The following is a 19,864-nucleotide window of genomic DNA, read 5'->3' on the forward strand; positions in this document are numbered from 1 at the left end:
ACTATAAGCGAAGTGTCACTATAGACGAATGATGACGTCGTTGATAACGTTACTTGTGCAGTATCTGCGCATGCGTATCCCATGTTGGTTTAATTCAAACCCAGTCAGCAAATCAATCCTTTATGGTTCAACCTCTGCATACGTTAAATCAATGTAAAAAGATGGATTTGCTGGCTGGGAACTGGCGAATGCTGATAAGGACAAAATATGATTCCAACTTAAACTGGAAATACACCGTAAAGTGTCCTTATACGGAAATTTTTGAGCCCAAGGGACAGAAATGTGGTGTCACTGTAAGCAAAGTGTTCTTATACACGAAGTCACTATAGGCGAAGTCATTTCTATGCAAAACATATGGTTTGCAAACGGGACTTTGCAACACGTGTCACTATAGGCGAAGTGTTACTATAGCCAGGGGCTCCGGACACTTCCTGAGAGTGGGGGGTGTAATTTAAGCAAGGGTGGGAATGATGTTTTGACATCGACAGGGGGATTATTGGATTATCGCATCACATATACTTATGGGAAGTGGCCTCCACACCCCCTTCGCATTGCTGAAAGCTTCAGTTTCTTATACAGCGTCTTAGACGACACTTTTCGCGCCGAAGACGCAAAATTTTTGCTTTTCAGCACGATTTAAAATCGAAAAATTATCTCAACGAATCTGAAATCGCGAGCAAAAGCTCTTTAACATTTGCCACATTTTTGAAGTTTTGAGACAATTTTGACTGGAAGAGGGGATGTACGCAAAAATCCTTCTCAGTATTCTTCCTTGGCTCAAGTCCTCCAAATTTTGCACTTCAGACGATAAAAGGTTAGGTTTAAAAGGTGAAAAGCGTTAAGGTCAAATCTAGGCCTACATTCAACTCAGAAAAAGATAAAATTAAAGCTAAAATGCATTAACGTTTATAACAATTGAAAATAGAGAGACATCTTGATCGATACTACAGGGAGGCCTACCATCTGCGCCGTGTAAGAAATAACACTAAACAAAAAATGGATTTTACAAATAATAACATTATTTAAAAATAAGTAAGAATTTTACTTGACTCACCTATCCCTTGCAATCAAATTTAAAAGCCACCCATCGTCTCGCCATCAGCAAAATCGCATGGCATGGCAAAACTATCAAGCCCCGGATGGTTCAAGCAAAAGCGAAGAGAAGCTATCTCCGCGAAAAAGGCCGCCGAGTTACAACGATTCAACGCCGAAAGACATTGAAACAGTGCAACTGTAGTAGATTTCGTTTGTGAGTGGTAAAAAAGCGAAATTAAACACTTTGTTGCAGTGAGAAATTATGACGTCACACATAGCGCGTTGCAATGCGTATATTCTTGACAGGATACATAGTTTGGCGTCGTCTTGCGAGTTGGAGTTTCCAAGCAAAAAACTCAAAAGTTGTGCAACAAAATAAAAAATGAAAATAAAACACAAAAGTGAAAAACTATTAATAATGAAATTTTTATCTCTTCATTAGTGGGGGGGTAATTTTGTATTAGTTACCCCCCCACTCCAATTGGTGGGGGGGTAATCACCCCCGCGCCCCCCCTCTAACGGAGCCCATGACTATAGCCAAAGTCACTATAGGCGAATTCTACTGTAGGCTACTTAATTTTTACCTTCAAACTGCTCTTTCAACAACATTATTCCAAATCCCCAGAGGGATAAACTTTGCAATAAACCCAAAGCACCCAAGATGTTTTTCTGTGCAGCACCATACAATTTATTACGACGAGAAATGTTGTTTAAAAGCACAAGTAACTTCTCCTTCTTCTTGGTATTAATGATAACCTAGCCATTATCTTAGATTTGCAGCTAATAAGTAATATCTGTTTGCTTCACTGTGTAGACCAGTCGCACCGCATTATTTGAAAGTTTTAAGATCCAAAACCTTTAATATTTTCAGTGGATGATAGTTTACATCCCAGACAGCAAATCAGTTGTTTTTTTACATTGTTTCAACGTCTGCAGAAAACTTAAAAAATGACTGATTTACTGTCTTGAGATTATCTAGCTTCACAATTCACTCACTTAAGTTGTAATAGGCTATCCAGCAAATTTTGCAATGGTGCTACGCCACTGCGGGTAGTCTCTTCACGGTAGTTTTTCATCCTTACAGTAGCCTACCACAGCAGCGGATCCCGGGGGCACTTGGCTAGTAGCCTGTACTGTGGTTACGATGTCTGTACTTTGTCTGCTATTGTCACAAAAGGCATCACGCTTGTCAATGAGTTGAACTGATTTTGCTAATGGTACAAATACTGATAGCGAATGACTCAGCTTTGTTACCACAGAGTCTCAGTGAGTTGCTTGGGTTCTTATGCCTGGTTACGGTTTATCACTTGATACAGAACAAGCTGAAGGTTTTAAAAAATACAACACCAGTTGACCAAGCATTTCTTTGGATAAATGCTTCATTTCTCTTTTCGTAGTAGGTTACTAAGCTTATTACTTAAGCCATCTTTTGTCAGGCTGCAGGCTACTAAATAGGCTACACTTTATAAAGTTGTGTCCAAGTCTTAAAAGTAGGAAAGTCCTTTCCGTGATGGATAAGTATCAGTCCGCTATGATACTCTCTGCAGTTGGCGATGCAATTGGGTATAAGAAATCCTCTTGGAAGAACAATGGCAGTGGGCTTTTGATTTTTGAAGAACTTGAACAGCTAGGTGGATTAGAATCGATTGTAATTTGTCCTGAAGAGTGGCCGGTGTCAGCATCTGTGATCATGCATATGGCAACGTGTAAAGCGTTAGTTGAAAAACCAGGCAAGTTACAAATCTAATGTGCTGTTGTGTAGCTAAAGAACAGGCTAGCATAGCTTACGTCTTTAACACATTTGGGATTCCAAATATGATGTGCTTGTAATGAAAATTTATGTCAAACAGTTTTGTTTTTAATCTTTAATAAATTGTTGTCTGAAGTCACCATGACAATAAAGGATTAAAAAAAAAACTTTCGATCTGGGCCCATTAAAATTTGGCCACGGGTGGGAGTCTGCAGTCTGGAGTCTCATTGCTTTTTTTGGTAAATCTCAGTTTGATTCTACTAGGTCGAGTAGAAATTGTATTCTCTTTTGGAAAAGTTACAGAGAATAAAGCGCTAGATGGAATTTGTAGGGCATCTTCACAGTCATGAAAATTTGGAGAAATTAGCTCTAATGGGCATAATACAAGCGTGGACGTCGCTGTAATAGACGTGACTGCTGACATTCAGTTTACAGATAGGATCTAGACAGGGACTGTGCAATTCGCTTGGCCTCATTTTGCATAGCGCGCTTGTAAGTTTCTGCTGGTTTCCTGACCAAAGATGCTGTTATAGCGATGTCTACGAAAGTTGCAGTTAGGCCACTTTTATTATCATGGTTGCATTGCATTTATGACAAAAATGAAATGATAATGTTGGCTTGCAGTGGCCGAAGGGAAAGATGATCTTTACGATAAGTTCGCAAAACACTACGTGCAAGCCTTCGAGCAGTCGGCTAGCCGTTGCCCAGATTCAGCGATTCAACAAGCTTGCCTATGTCTTCATCCTGGAAAAGTATTAGGTTGGCACACTCCTTTCAATCGCTTAGCTTCAGGTAAAAATGTTTAAAACTACTACGTTTTGTTTTGTCCTGTGTCTTACGGATCAACCATTTTCATAAATCGAGAAATATCAGATTTATAACCTATGCTTATTTGCAGTAGCGTTGACATGTGGTCCAGGGGTACTTTTGGACCCGGGTCCAGGGTAATTTTAGGGGCCCGAAAACTTGAAGAAATCACTGCTTATTTTTTGGATATAGTTTATTTTTCTTAGAAATGTTTTGATTTGGGGCCCAAACATGTTATTGGTACCGTACTGGGCTCAAATTATTCTCTCAACTGGTCTGCTTATTTGTCCATTCCTTCTTTTGGAAAACAGAACATGTAACACCTCAATATCCAAGAGAAATAACACTATGCATTTGTACAACGTGCATGAAGATTATATAATAGATTTCCAACAACTTAAGGCTAGCTATAGGCCTAAGCTTAAAAGAAAGACTGCATTTAAAAAAGTAATAGCTGTAGCTATAACCTACACTGATGCCAAAATAAAAAAAAAACACTCAACCACATTTGAAATGGTAAAATGGCGTCTGTTTTAATCCTTCAGGACTCGATTTAAAATCTTCAGCTTTAACAATGGCATCAATTTCTACAGGCTATGGTGCTGCAACCAAAGCAATGTGCATTGGTTTGGTTTACCACAAGCCTGAACAGATGAAAGATCTCATTGCTGTCGCGACAGAGTGTGGGAGGATGACTCACAATCATCCTCTTGGTGAGTTTACAAGACAAGGAACTTTATTTTCTAAGCTCTTTACTATGATTAAAAATAAAAATGATTACAGAGTTAATTGTGATGATCTTGCCGGAAAAAAATTACAAAATGCACTAAAGACGATAGCTTTGTTGGTTGAGCGGTCAAATATGCAAACAAAAAAATTAAAGCATTTTTTGTTACTTGAGTTACTTGTTTACTTCGATATTGTTTGTAGGTTTCACTGGATCTGTATGTACCGCGCTCTTCACCTCCTATATTCTACAGTCTAAACCTATTACTTCTTGGGGACGTGATATGCTTAAATGCTTGGATATCATGAAAGCTCATTGCAAAAAGGCGATTCGCCACAATCAAGAATACAAGTGTGTTTTGCAATGTGACTACTGGTCATCTTTTCCATAACGAAACATCACATTCTGCAATTTAGAAACTTTTATCTCTCTACGTCATTTGAGTTTACAAATGAAGTAACAACCCAGACAGCAAAATTGGTAATTTTTAAATTGATTCAACATCTGCAGACGTTGAATCAATGCAAAAATGATGGCTTTTGTTGTCTCGGAATAGATTATTAAAAATTACGACACCGTAAATAAGCATGTGCACAAAAAATGCTGTTTGAAACAAAAATACATTAAGATCTTTTATTTCATTTCAATACAAAAATTTGTTCAGCTTTGTTTGAAAAACACTGTAAAAACACCTCTCATGCTTAAGCCACAGTATATTAGAGGCATCATGTTTTTACAGCTTGATTATCAAAAATCGTTGAGATCACCTAGCATCAAGATTAGAATGGTTCTTTCAATAACCTGCGCTCATCGCTTGCAAACTCTGGATAGTTCTTACGTTGAATTCATTGGTATGATTTTCAGTTCACAGTGGGGCTACTTTGAAGTGAAATGGGAAGAATACCTCAGACAACGACAAATATTTCAAGAAGGACAAGATTCTCCTCTGTTTCCGGAAAATTATGACATAAAATCCAGAGAAAAGGTCAGTCTTATGATTTCTAGCCTACATCAACAACCCTGTAAACCAAACCAATAGCAACATGACGGCCTTTCTCAAAGCAAGTGCCAGTTCATTGATTAAAGATCTTCATAAAAGCTAAATTCAGTGCTTATTTACTCAATGTCTAACATCGGATATTCATTCATTGGAGACCAAAGTGCTGGTCAATCACTGTTTGTCGTATCCAGGCTTTTGGTCGGTTGTAAAAGGTTAAGATTAAGTTGCTCGTAGACGGAAAGGTAAAAAAGCTGGTCTTCGTGAGCCACCTTCAAACTTCTTCAGATACGTCTTAAATGTCGTCAAGATAGATACGTTCTCTTAATGCAGGCGTCGAGCTTCCTTCCGAGAGTTCGCAGTGTCGTAGGCCTATTGATGCTGTCATCACTTGGCCAGGACGATGCCAATCAGTGATTCATTTTTATCACAGCTTTTAAATTTCAAACAGCTTACATTTATCAAGCAGTTTTTCAACAGCTTGCAGCTTATCACAATTTTTAATTTAAGCTAATAAAGTTTTCGAGTTTCTTAGCCTCATTTGCTACCACAGGTATATCATTTGTTTTTAATGCACAATCCATCCGAAGTAGATCTAGCTGTTGAAAATTCAAAAACTGGCATCGTTAAATGAACCCTGAGTATGGTGATCTCTTGCTGGCTATAATGAACCAATGGACGTTTTTCTACAAAAAAAATAGTAATGCCTCCCTTTGGAGAGGCGCTTCCCCAACCCCTCATAGTTACGTCTCTGCTTGTAGTCCACCCTGGATGTGCACGACTTGGATCTGCATGACACAGTAGAATTGTATCTTGTCACTGTATTCAACGTATTTACTTTAACTGAAAAGAATGCTGCTACGATGCTTTGAAGTAAACTGCAATCTTTAGTTGGTTTTATTTGTAAATATTGCCTTACTTTATTTTAAAATTTGCGCAGATTTATAAACGTTGGAGTTCCTGTGGAAAGCCTGCACGAAGGGGCCATGACGCACCAATGGTTGCATACGACGCTCTCCTGGTGGCACAAAAGAGCAAAAACGGAACAATATGGACAAACCTTTGTCGTCACGCAATGCTTCACGGAGGTGAGTTGCCATTGCAATTTTGAACATTTTTGATTGCGTTGTCTGTTTTGGAAGTAACGTTAGTTTATGCAGATAATTAAGTGTTTTTTTTTTCATTTTGAAACCGAGCCAAAACCGATTGACATCGTTTCAGAAAGATTACAATTTTTTTGAACATTAGAAACAAATTTAGGCTACGGTTTTACGCTGGTCGGACCACTTGGCATGCGACAACTCAGCAAGTACTTCAACTCAGCAAGTAGGCTACATTTCAGCTACTGCCAAGTCAGCAAACGAGATTTACGTGCTCACATCGGACTCGCTTGGTCATCGCTTGCTAAACTGAATTTGCTGACTTGTGGCATGTCAAGTTTTGACTTGCTCAGTTGTTACCTGCTCAGTTTCATCCTTTACCAACTTCAGCGACTTGCTCAAATGTAGCTAGCTCAGTTCACAACTGTTGACTTGTAGAAGACTCCGTTTTTACCCAATATATCTTGATTATTTTACTCAAAGAACATGCAATCTGTAAGCCAAAAGTTTTAAAACACTTCTGTTGGACCAATTCAAAATGGAACCAAAGACCAACCAACCAACTTTTTTGTAACTGATCTGTTTTGGTTGATATAATACCACATTAAATTCAACGAAAATTTTTTTCGGTTATGTTATGTTTTCGCTTCAGTTGTTCTTAGAATTTTATTGTGTTGATTTTAGTCTTGGCATTTATATTTGAGTTTGCATCAAAGGTGACAGCGACGCCAGCGGTGGAATTGCGGGCTTTTGGTACGGGTTGATGTACGGGATGGAGGGAGTCCCAGACAACCACCACAAAAATATAGAATTTCGAAACGACCTGGAAACTTTTGGAGAAGACTTATTCAAACTTGCTAATAAATAGTCTGTGGTCGATGAACTGAAGCTGTTACGCTGATCTGGTCAATAGGCTAAACTTTTGAAATGCATTTTTTTAATGTCCTGAAAAGCTTAATTTTGTTAAACTTCACTAAAAGTATTAAAATTTGTTTTAACAGTTCATTTATTTTTGTACGAAACTTTCTTCAATAAAGGTGCCATCGGTGCACCATATTCAATCAGCAAATCAATGCAAAAAGGTAGAGGTTTTGAACCAGAAAGCCAATCTTCTCTGCAGAGGGAAAAAAAGTGAAACTACAGCCTACTGTTGCCCATAAGCTGAATCTTATGACACTTTTTAGTAACCCTGCACTTCGTCACAGCGATATGATTTGTATTAAATTTCTGTAAGATCAAAAAAGTTTAGGCTCTTTTACAGTGTTTGAAAATGGCGTTTCAGCAAGCGGCTATATTTTTTGTTTCCGAAAATTGTCATACCGTACTGTATCATTGTGATGACGCGACAATAAATTGTCCACTACAACAAATGACTTTTTTTTAAGCATTTCCACTTGGCCAGCACAACTAAGTTATATAGATTTACATTGCACACCGGTTTTACTTTGTTGGATTTACAACTTTGATTCTTTGAAGGGTCTTTGCAGTTTGTAACCTACTTCTTTAGTTGGATAAATCGAATTACTTCCAACAACGTTTTTCAACTAGAATTTACTTGAGGGTAACCTATTACAAAAATGTAGAATATCCTAATGGATTGGTAGATTGTTTTTTATTCTCAGAATGGGAAAGCTTCTTTGAGAGCTTAATCCTGGCAGTTTCGCATACTTGCAGAGGGCTTTGAAACACTAAAGCAGACCGGTTATCGAGATTGATAAATAAAACTTCCGATTGTTGAAGTGTAATTGTTGGCGGGGAATTATTCCATCCATTAGTTGCCGCTGAATGGAGGGCAGTCCTTAGCGTGCGTTGCTCAAGCGCGCACCCCGAGAGTCGAACCAGCGCCACTTGATCTTGAAGCTTCTTCATTCACGAAGTCACGCACTAATCAAATGCAATAATATTTCGAAAAATATTTAGGCCTACCAACACCTGTAGAACAGAGTGGCGTGGATGAAATATTTGTCTAGCTTTATACACCAAGTTGCAAATTGCTTGTGCATTCAGCATGAGCAGCATTTAATTGCTGAGAACTTTAGCAAAATCTTTAGTATAGCTTCTACATATAATTTGTATAATGGTAGTGATGAATGATTTTACTCATTAAACATAAAGCCTACAGAAAATAATATGTCGCGGTGTTGTTGTATTCTTTATGTAACGTTTCATGCGGGGTAAATATCTTAAAGAGAGTGGCGCCAAAGCCTAATTAAAACAGGAAAACGCTACCGCAACTAAAAAGGCGATCTGATAGGCTATCGAGACACTTCCTCAAATGGGCGATCAACCTAATAGTCAGAAGTAACCGCCAAGAAAACAAAAAAAGTCACAAACTCAAAAATTTTCTTGGAGTTATGTAGTATTTGAACAGCTCCAAGGTTGTGGGTTTTCTTAGGCTAACCCAAGTGGTTGAAAGGCTCGATCTTGCATACAGCAGTTGCCAGTTAGCATCACCAAAATGCTAACCACGACCAGCTATTCTTTTCTCTGTTGATAATGCGCACGTTTACCACAAAGATGACTATCTTGAACACGACATGTCTTTTCTCCTCGGTGCAAACACGACCCAGCAGATATCACATTCAAGTGGAATAGCCTCCTCGAGGAAAATGCTCACGTCATATTACAGTAGTTTTACTCCTACCACATCACTAAACTGTCAGCTGAAAGGGTGTGTGCTGTGAAGACTGACAGTAATACAGTAGCCTACCCTGACTGAGCAAAACATTATAAAAAAAACAATAGCAAACAACTCTTTAACTTCGTCAGAAAAGCACTTGATTATTCACATTGACTTAACGTTTGCAGACCTAAGTTGCTGGTTTGAAGTGCAGTGTTTGCAATGTTTCCAAAGGCGCCCAACCGAAACGATTATATCACCACATTCACACCACCCACGCCCCAGAGCTTGATGATATTCCCACACTACAAGAGTTTACAAAACTAAGCCTGTATCGATTTCACAGAAAATGCAATCAGAGCCTTGCTCATGAACGATTGTAAAAACTGTTTAGTGATTTCCCTATGGGACTGCTTATTTAATCAGTTTAACCCGCTAATCAGTCTCTTTTTACATATTTTTAACGACTGCAGACTTTCAATAAATGTTAAAATGAACTGGTTTTCCTGGTTGGTAGGCAAGTGGTTGCCCCAAATGACATAATTATTCTAAATCTAAACTTAAACTGTCTTCCAAGTATCCTTTTCAAAAGTCTGAGTACCCATTTGTGGTGCATTGCTATTAAAACAATGAATGCAATAAAGTCGCTTTGCGTTTTATTGTGTGGCTACCACAGCGTTTGGGCCAAGAGAAAATAATCCATTGCATAAGTCTCCCTTCGTATTATTGTCCTCGGCTACACAAGACAGATACAACGTCTGTCATAGCGGCATTTGGATTTTAACTAAATTGCAAATTGAAATAGCAACAAGTAACAGCTTTCTTGTATGTGCGGGATGATAAAACACTTCAGGATAGTTAATTTGAAGTCCAAAGGACGTTTGTTCAACGTAACAAAATAGCAGCATCAACAATGCAATAAATACATAAGTCGGATCCAATTCAACCTTATTGCAAGAGTAAATTTATCGCAACGCAGTGTTGTTTCATGTCTTTTTCGTGTCTAAATAACGTTTCATTGTGTCCGTATGTACAGGTTTTCAACTGATTCAAGAAAAATAAACAGATTAAATCCCTTGCCTCGAACGATTTAAGGCGTTTCAGTAAGTAGCCAAACTGGGTTGCCTAGAAATTTGTGTTAACCCAAAAATTCGGAAAACAAATGTGAAAGAGGTTGAGAAAAAGAACATAATTTAAAACACGAGTAAGAAATAAAAAAATTAAGTGAGAGCAACAATTCAAATTTGCCCATAAATTAAATCGTATTCCACAAGGTAAAATACTAGCCTACTACAACTGTACAGTACATTGCCAATCGATAACTCGTTTAACGAAATGAGCCCGATTGCGTGTAATCTGAATCTCGTGCTTTAAAACCGTAAACTTATCTCAATGGCTTACGGTACAGTCCACGTTCTTTCACTGCTATTCCCACTTCTCCTTTATGTGCTTCGGTACCACCTTTGCGATTTCTCCAGATGTTAAATAAGTGTCAAGAAATACCGTTGGTAAAACGGGACTGAACGACTTGAGCATTTTGTCGGGCAAGGAACCAACAAAATACCGTACTTTAGGGGATTGGGCGGTTGCGGCCTCAACTAGGGCATGTAGGACCCGATTTGTATTCCCAAGATTAGATGGGACTTGTGATTTGAGAGTAGACGAAGTCGAAGATGTGAGAGTCGAAAAGCTTCTGCGTTTTACTGTATCGACAGGTTTTAAAGAATTATTCTTGTCTGCGCCCGTTGAAGTTGAGTTCGACTCTGTAAACTTGTTGCGCCGGTGCACAGTGTCGGAATCCCCGTTCTTTTTTACAAAATTTCCCGTTGACGACAACGACGAGTATCCGGATGTGAGAGTGGAAGATTGGCTGGAGGATAACAATGGGGACTTCTTGGAGGGTGACGCACCATTTTCCTCATCGTTTGAGGAAGATCCCGACACAGAGTTAATATAGTCGACAAAATACTCCTCACCATAAAGATCCTTTATCTCCTGCGGAACTCGCTTTAGTCGAACGGAAGTTTCAGCATCTGAAAGCACCGTTTCACCAGCTGCAAAAAACGTTGTTTATTGATAAATGCAACATCATAACCACGTAACACAACGTAAACTAAACAATAATAATAAAACACCCATATATCGCTTATGAACCATGTATCGACGACCTTGTAGTAATACGTTTTGTCGCTTCTACCTCTTTCTAGACCTCTGTTATGTTGGGCATATATTGTTAACAAAACAGCACGTTTTTCGTTGTGGTAATCGGAAATAAAAACACACTAAACTGATATTCATGAGTTATTTTGAGCCATGGTTTGACAACAGCGCATTGCTAGCAAGTCTTCATGCTGGGATCGAATCCAGACCTGCCAGCACTGCAGAAGACACTAACCACTCTGCTACTGAGCTGGCAAACAATACTTAAGCGCCGCAACATTATATCAACCACATCACTTGCATTACGTTATTCGTCGAGAAATTCATTTTCTTGTGAAGAGCGGACTGCGGTTGAGCCATTGAGGTTGTCAATTTTGACAAGGAAGCAAATTTTACTTCGAATCCCTATCGTTCTTAAATGCTAAGAACGCATTCATGCAGCCTACTTTCTCAAATGCGTTAGAATAAAAACTAAGTCAATAGCTAAGTACAGTTGAATGCGTGAATTCAAAGAAGGTCCCAATTTCCATAAAGGTGTTGTTGGGATAAATGCGTTTTAATTATTTTAGTTATTTGCTTTTGTGGTGGAATTTCGACAATGACTGTATGCTTAGATATACCGGTAAGAAGTATTATGCCTAAAAATTTCACTCGGTGAAGATTCTGTGGAAAAAATAGGTAAAAGTTGAAACCCTATTGTTGAAGTTGGGGTCTTTTTAGAATCAGTGGTAATATTGAAGGGGGTATTTTTCATGTTAACCCTTGAAAATTTGGCTGTGTTTTCGGGCATCAGACACTGAAAGGAATTGGAAAGCACGAAAAGAGAAATATGAAAATTTGAATTCAAGTATTCAATTGCTTTCCAATCCAAAAATAAAGTAACCGTTGAAGTTTCTGATTCCATTTCAATACGGAATACTAACAATATAAGTGAGCCTATCATGCCCAGGTCTAAATCTAACATCACACTCATCATGGGTTTGTTGTCGCTAAAAAGCGATCATTGAAGCCAATTCATGAAAAAGAAAACTAAACACAAACTCGACACTTTGAGACGAAAAACCTTCCTTTAAACGTTAAAACTTGCTTGTTTTTTGTTAATAAGAACCAGTGAATGATTCATTTCGAGTTCAATGCTGGTAGCAGCATAAGCTAGATCCACTAAAAGAGTCATATGAATTATTCACTACAAGCCACGCTACAGCAAGCCCATGATAAAAGGCTTACGTAGGTATGTGGTAAAGCGCGATCGATAGGTTTTCTAAAACAACCTGGTACAGGCTTCAAATGTTATGCAGATTTCGAACTTAAATATGTCTTTTAGTTTCATAATTTCCTATGCTCGGATTAGCTGACAAACGGGGTCAAAACGGTTTGCCATTTCCATAACTATGGTTTAAAGTTAAGAGCTTGTACAGCACAGAAAGAAAAAACACAACGTGGCACGGGAAGAAAATCTTGCGGATCTGCTTGAAGCATTCACACCATACGTAGACATCGAGTGAACCACCTCGAAATCAAATTTGTCGACTGGTTATTATTGATAAAGCTGCAAAAGCAATTAAATTTATCACTTCAATATACTGGCAACCTAGGTCAGGTGTCACGAAGCAAACTAGACATGCAGTATTTTATGAAAGTATGGTTTGTCACGAAAGCTGTCGAGCCAGAAAATCAGTCATTTTTACACTAATTCAACGTCTGAAGACGTTGTATAAATCTGAAAAAGGAATGATTTGCTGGCTGGAATAGTTCTCTTGAAATCAATCAAACATCAACAACCCATGCAGCAAATCAATCATGTTTGACATTGATTCAACGATTCAATGTTTGCAGACGTTAAACAATTGTAAAAATAAACTGACTTACTGTTGTGCGTGTTAATTTACGAGACATGAATAAAAATACATGAACTCACTTGGAAAGAAAGCAGGTTGGACGAGGGACACAAACACCCCCCATTTCAGCATTTCTTGTCGCAAGGAATCACTAAAAGCTTCCAGCGCGAATTTGCTTGCAGCAAACGCTGCTTGGCCAGCACGGGAAACGCAGCCTGTAAATTAGACAAAATCATACGTAAATACGATGCAATCTATGTTTTCTCGGCGGCGAGTGCAGCAAGAATTGACAGAGATAAACAAGTGTTTCGCTCATAAAGCTGGGCTCATCGGTATCGCACCACCAATTTATGCCAGACCTCTCGACTGCTGCTTTTGCCAGTCAATTGACGTCGCCCCATGAGCTACCAAGTATAAAGTAGAACATGATTAAGGTGAAAAGTTGTTTTATTAGTTTGACACTTTTTTCATTTGCGTCACATTTTGTAGACCTTTTTATGTGTTTTGAGGGTCATAGAAATGTTTGTTTAGGAGATATTCTCCATTTGTTGATTGAAAAATCTTTATAGCTAGCGTGGAAGCTATACCGCATGATTGGCAAAACTGTTGTGAGTGCTCAGCCTTGTGCTGACGCCAGGTAGATCGCTCCTTCTACATAGCAAATTAAGTTGTAAGGCCAAATAGCCGTAAATTCTCTACAATCTACATGTTAGCAAAGGTGTCACATATGATAAGGTTCATGGCTGAGCAGTGAGCAGTACTAGAGAAAGCTTCCCTAAATAGTTTGCACTGTGACTCTAGTGCTCTGTAAATGCTGCTTATTAATCTAGAGCAGGGGTCACCAACCTTTTTTGCATGCGGGCCACTTTGGCACTAAGGAGAGCTGTGGCGGGCTGCACTAATAAAATGTTAGGTAGGTTGACTCTTATGCTAAAAAAGAACGCATTTCGTACCCAGTATCTAGCGTTACGTGTTGTTCATATTTAATATGTTAGAATACCGCAGCAACAAAATTAATCGAACAACGCTACTGCCAGGCCAAGCTCCTTTTACAACACTTTTGACTTTTTTTAACAATGCCTAATCAACGAGGCCACTTGTTTCGCGCACTTATAGCGAATCGAGCGGTTTCATCAGAATATTCATCGCCAAGCAAGAGTGGTGTTGTCACCTCGCTTCACAAAAGATATCTTGCAATTAATAATTTCAGTAAACAAGGAAATGTTTGACACATCGCAATACAGGCAACAATAGTGACCTGCAAACATATCAGCGAAAAATAGGCTTCAATAACAGGAAAAAAGAAACCAGGCACCATGAAACAAATGCTTGTGGAAATCACCCAAAAAACATTTCTATCGTAGCTCATGAACAGTCTTCCCTTTAAAAAAGCAATGAGTTGGTTTTTCATCCTTTTTGTGAGTCTATAAAACTGTCTTTCTTTTGTTATAGACAACTGTCATTTGCGATGCTTATCAGCGTGGTAAGAATTTGTTGATTAACAACATTTTGCAGAACTTGCTTCGGCAGTAGATATACTAAAATTGGAACGATACAGAGAAGATTAGCATAGCCCCTGCGCAAGGATGACACGCGAAATCGTGAAGCGTTTCATATTTCTTTAAAAAAAGAAATACTAAGCTAAATATTTTCATAATAGCCTACAATCAGAAAAAGTCTTTAAATTTATATATAATATTTTGCCAATTAATTATAAATTGAGTTGGCACACCGACCTATTTTGCCAACAAAAACTTGCATAAAGAGAACACTGGTCGTGAAACACAATAACGGTGAAACGCACACTAGTGTTTACATGACATTTGCAAACTTAAAATAAGCAACCCTATGTTCGACATTTTCGAAATTGGAAAACAGACGTTTTAATCAACCACTGGGACAGTGTGGCTGGACATCGCATTGGAATAGCTTTAAGCAATCCCCACCTCGAACTATAATCTGATTGGTCGGTCTATGGAATCGTATGCAAAGCGAAAATATGCTTCCCGGAAAGTATTTTTTGCCTTCGTGCTCTTTAACTCCTCAAGAAAAGTATTTTTGGTTATACTTGTACGCTGATACCTTCCGCGGGCCGCAGCGATACAGCGTGGCGGGCCGCATGCGGCCCGCCATTTGGTGACCCCTGATCTAGAGAACCAGTCAGCAGCACAGGATGTGCAGACCTTGAATTATTGTGTGAAAGGACTTACTTGCTGGTAGAAAAGCGTGGTGGCTGCATGAAATGCGTCATAATGTTTCAGCAAATTGCATGAATACAAATGCAGCATTGAGCCAACGCGCCGCGAGGTAGCTGTGGTGCCTATGTTTGTGCCCCATGAGAAATCGTATTAAAAACAGAGTGGAGAAACCATGCCGTTTATACATTCCTTCAACATTGCCAGATGATAGAAAAAGGAAACCTTTCGTTTGTTGGATCTTTGCAGCAATATGCCAGATTGCCAGTACACTGCAAACGCGTTCTCACAGTTTTGCAACACGTGCTTCAGGTGAATGCAAAATGAGAGTGCAAGCTGGCTACTACAAGATGTTAAAAATGATAACCGGTTTTTATTTCCCACGTTTCGTCAGTCAGCATGACGTCAAGGGGACTGATACAGGTGAAAAATACCTGTTTAGCAGCAACATGGCACACCACAGAACATATTGCGTGTAGGCTATGTTAGCCGAAACTCCGACGTTCATTGTGCTGAAGTTTCATATTTGCAAGTATCGTAACCTTGGATGGCAACTGACAACATACTTAGGGCGTATGGTCGTCTTGTTGTTTTTCTTTCAAGAGCAGTTCTCGTCCATAACTTTTGACGTTGTGTCTAATTGAATTCTATTTGTATTTGTGCTGTTTTTGCTTTAAGGTTTAAGAAAATCGGACTTTCTAAATTCCTACTTTAAAGCTTCCTCTAAAACCATAGGCTACATTGGAAAATTGTACACACAGCAATCGCTTTTCAGACTTAGGAAACACACAAAGAACAAGCAAAAGAAAACCACATACCAGATATGCTGCTCAGGTTGACAACCCTCCCTTTCGCGCGTCGCAACAACGGCAATAAAGCTTTCGTAACTCGAACTGCACCGAGGAAATTGACTTGCATTATTTTGTCAAAATCCTCATTAGCGCACCAGTCTACTTCAGCAACCGCGTACGATTCAGCACAGTTGACAACTGCCCATACACCTAAACAAAACAATGTCGCTGTTATTCTTCAAAGCTACCGTACTTGGAATTACTATGAAATGACTTGTTCAGCTAGCAAAATTGGTCCCGATTTTGTTCAATTTATGGACCAAGGACTTTTTTAGAATCAAAAAGGACCAGTTTTGCTTGCTAGGTGTGCTATAAATTATCTAGCGATTATATGTGCGACATTTCAAGTGTAGCCTATTTTCAAGCATGTTAAATTAGCTTAAGAGTCACATCACCAATATCGTGTCAAAGTATTAAGTAGATTGTAGCATTTGGTCACAAAATGTATGATGTCATGTTTTAAGCATGGCTAGAAAAGGTTGTCAGGGTAGCTCAAAATACTTCGACACATAATGTTCGCCTGTTCGGGTTAGCTAAGAAAACGTCGAAGTGAGTGCTGTCATGGAAATGGGTTCGGGTGACAACTTCCTAAATTACAAGTTGACATGATGTCCACTTTGAGTTAGGTCACAGACACAGAGTGTTGGTTTAACAGCATCATGTAAACAAAGAACGACATCACGGTAAAGGAAACAGTCCGAGTAAACTGATGTAAACAAATGTATCCTGATCACATGAGGTAAAATGACAAAAAAAGCTTTTAGTGAACTCATCATTCCTGGTTTAAATTTTTTATATCTCACTACAGCAGCGAACACGTTACTGACAGTGATATATACAGATTGCCGATATACATACAGTATATGCCGTATACAGTTACTGATATATGCCATGAGATACTGAGAGTGTGGTGCTGACTGCTGATACCAGGGTGGCAGCGAAAAACCACAGGATCAAAAAGTCAGCTGCTACCTTCGTGTAACCAGTAATCCAGTAAATAAGTAATATCATATAAAACAACGTGACAGTGCATCGAAGTTGGAGCGTTGTCAGAACAGTCACCACAGCAAAAAAGCATCCAGAAGCAACCACGCTTTTTTGTAACATTGTGTAAACAAAATCTATAAGTTATTGTAGCCTATATATGCCAAAAAGGGCTTACCGTCATCACCAACCAAATCTTCAATCATTTCTTTAGCGTCGTCAATTTCATCTTGTTTTGTGACATCGATCTGCAAGATGGCCAGTCGAGTTGACCCTCGAGAGGCTATCGATCGTGCACCAATGCTGTTACAGTCGGTACAACCAGCGAAAACTGTGTAGCCTTGCTTGTCTAAGCATAAAGCTAATTCGTAACCATATGAGTTGGGTATGTCACAACCTGAAAAAAGAACATTCGTTTATAAGTAGTGGTGGCTGAATAACAGGGTGGTTGCTTTTCACAAGTAATCTTAAATCAAGTTTTAAAATCTTGCATTACAGCCTACATCAGGATCATCAGGATTACTCAACTAATCTTAACAAAGGTCCAATTTGACAAATTGAATATTTTTAGCGGTCCGGTAAATAAGTTATTTCCCACGTAACTACGAAAGTTAAACTATCTGTACCAAACCACTTTTTTAGGTAAAATCTAACTCGAATTGGATTTCTGAGAAAGTTTTGAGGAGTCTGGGAGTCGAAGCCCCCCAGAAACTAGGATAATCACACTAAGAATTGCTTCCTCCCAGTAAAAATCTGTTTAAAGAAGGCCTGACACGTGGCAATGAGGCTATTCTTCCAAAAGCTCAAGGTCCACCATCAACACCCAGAAGGTCCGGATTCGGACCGCGGTCCGCCAGTTGAGTAGCCCTGGCCTACATCATAACAGCAGCTCATGTGAAATCTTTATCGGACGGGAAAAATTCAAACAAACTAAATATTTCAAAAATATTTCCAGCCAGTAAATTAGCCAATCGCAATGTAAAAACTGATTTGCTGACTGGATTTGTGGTAGCGTAGTACAGTTCTAAGCTTTTTACACACATCCACAACTCAACAAAGAGTTAGATTTTATAGACTATATCATATGATAAAACAGCAGCCAAACATTTCATTGCAGCTTTAACAGTGTTGGTTAGAAGCATGCTATATGCAGGGCCCGATTAACCATGAGGCACACGAGGCACAGGCCTCAGGCCCCCTGGTTTTGGGGGCTCCCAATTTTTTTTACATTAGTACCGTAGGCGTCAATACTTTTATAGGTTTCAAGCAGTGCCGTGTCAAGGGGGCCCGAGCCCACCATCTCAGGGAGCCCACAAATAATAGATTTTTGCGTTTTAGTAAAGTGTTTTTTGAGTTGCCAAAGTTCACTGCGTGTACTTGTCCATTAAGAAGATGATTTAGGCCCTTATTATACTAAAACATCTCAAATTTGGGTCTAACTACACTGAAACATCTCTAAAAACACCATTACTATCTAAAAACAAGTTAAAATGCGATAACGTTAGTAACATGATCTGCAGAAATGTATTTAACATATAACAGGTTGGATGCAATTGAATATATGAATTCAAAAAGGGCCCAATTGCCACAAAGTGTTTTTGGTACAACTGTTTTAATTATTTTGGTCATTTACTTTTGTGGTGAAACTTGGATAATGATTATATGCTTAAACATACTGGTAAGAAGCATCATACCTAAAAAGTTCACTCAGTGAGGATTCTGTGGAGAAACTATAGAGAAGTTGAATTGCAACTGCTGTAGTTGGGCCCATTTCAAAATCAATGGAAAAATTGATAGGGTATTTTTTATGTGTTTACTGATATGTTTGAAAAATTTGGCTGTTTTTTTAAGTATCATTTAGAAGACATTGAAAGAAATCGGAAAGCACAAATAGTGAAATAAAAAAAACAAAACTGGAGGGCCCTTTTTGAATTCACATATTCAATTTCTTTTCATTGAAAGAAATCGGAAAGCACAAAAAGTAAAATAAAAAAAATGGGGTTGGGTCCTTTGTGTTAGAAAGTTGTAGATAAATTGGCTAAATTAATATTTATGAAGTTATAGCTTTGCTTGAACTATTTGTTAGCCCATATTTCATCATTTGCAGAGACTATATGGCATTGCATTGAAAGCGATTGCCAACAGGGGCCCCTAAACTTAGCTGTGCCTCGGGCCCCCGTGAGCCTTAATCAGGCCCTGGCTATATGCCTACCTACCTGTGATTAACACTGTTCTTTGCTGTGCTTTCGCCATTGGATATGGGCGTTTTTCCACAACAATTCGCCTGCTTTTCCTCTTTATTTTTCCCCAGCAAGTAAACTTAATATTATTCAAAACTTATTAAGAGTTAACGTTTACCTTAAACTCACCAAACGCTTTCAGTCAAAAGATCTAGAAATTTGAAGACAAACTTGTTAACAGAAACGTAGCATATATCCTTCAACTTTATGAACAAACAACTTTCGACTTCAGCGTTAAAACAAGCAAAAGCTAACTCGTAAAACAGCAGCGCTGTCAGCATAGCTCATTCTTGAAAACAGCAGTCTGTGCCAGGGATGCCAGCGACAGATTTCCAATAAACTTAGATTGTGTGCTGAAAAAAACCCAGATGAGGTAAAAAAAACCCAGGTCCAGAAAATATGTAGTAAAGCGGTTAAAAAAGCCTGATGTGCTTTTAGCACCACTTGCGTTTCATTATTTCATATCTATTTTTTGCAATCGCACTATCAGGAAATGCTTTCCTATAAACATCAACAAGATGATTAATGTGAGTGAATGGTACATGATGCTCAGAAAAATA

At 38.7% G+C, this 19,864-nt stretch overlaps 2 protein-coding genes and 1 non-coding gene across 3 annotated transcripts; 2 read left to right on the forward strand and 1 right to left on the reverse strand.

Annotated features, from left to right (window-relative positions):
- The first annotated feature begins 2,539 nt into the window (after window positions 1–2,539).
- LOC145765497 (inactive ADP-ribosyltransferase ARH2-like) lies at window positions 2,540–7,601 on the forward strand. The gene is made up of 7 exons (XM_082577326.1): window positions 2,540–2,765; window positions 3,410–3,577; window positions 4,186–4,305; window positions 4,523–4,670; window positions 5,184–5,304; window positions 6,257–6,404; window positions 7,133–7,601. Exons 1-7 carry the CDS (start codon window positions 2,546–2,548, stop codon window positions 7,282–7,284), a joined length of 1,077 nt encoding a protein of 358 aa, XP_082433452.1. The 5' UTR covers window positions 2,540–2,545; the 3' UTR covers window positions 7,285–7,601.
- A 2,080-nt stretch (window positions 7,602–9,681) lies between these two features.
- On the reverse strand, window positions 9,682–19,446 carry LOC145765015 (retinol dehydrogenase 16-like). The gene is made up of 5 exons (XM_082576749.1): window positions 19,281–19,446; window positions 17,243–17,461; window positions 16,048–16,230; window positions 13,115–13,249; window positions 9,682–11,090 (listed from the first exon to the last, which is right to left on the reverse strand). Exons 1-5 carry the CDS (start codon window positions 19,315–19,317, stop codon window positions 10,462–10,464), a joined length of 1,203 nt encoding a protein of 400 aa, XP_082432875.1. The 5' UTR covers window positions 19,318–19,446; the 3' UTR covers window positions 9,682–10,461.
- On the forward strand, window positions 14,553–14,655 carry LOC145765767 (U6 spliceosomal RNA). Its single transcript, XR_014288641.1, has one exon. It is a non-coding gene; the product is annotated as a U6 spliceosomal RNA (small nuclear RNA).
- Window positions 19,447–19,864: the final 418 nt, after the last annotated feature.

Source organism: Aplidium turbinatum, chromosome 2, assembly GCF_918807975.1.
Source record: "Aplidium turbinatum chromosome 2, kaAplTurb1.1, whole genome shotgun sequence".
Classification (NCBI taxonomy): Eukaryota; Metazoa; Chordata; class Ascidiacea; order Aplousobranchia; family Polyclinidae; genus Aplidium; species Aplidium turbinatum.

Coding starts and splice junctions, on each gene's coding strand:
- LOC145765497 (XM_082577326.1), top strand. CDS start 2,546: ATGGATAAGTATCAGTCCGCTATGATACTCTCTGCAGTTGGCGATGCA. Junction 4,306..4,522: donor GACTCACAATCATCCTCTTG/GTGAGTTTACAA, acceptor TATTGTTTGTAG/GTTTCACTGGATCTGTATGT. Junction 4,671..5,183: donor CGCCACAATCAAGAATACAA/GTGTGTTTTGCA, acceptor TATGATTTTCAG/TTCACAGTGGGGCTACTTTG.
- LOC145765015 (XM_082576749.1), bottom strand. CDS start 19,317: ATGGCGAAAGCACAGCAAAGAACAGTGTTAATCACAG. Junction 17,462..19,280: donor AAGAACAGTGTTAATCACAG/GTAGGTAGGCAT, acceptor TTCTTTTTTCAG/GTTGTGACATACCCAACTCA. Junction 13,250..16,047: donor CAACCTGAGCAGCATATCTG/GTATGTGGTTTT, acceptor TCTAATTTACAG/GCTGCGTTTCCCGTGCTGGC.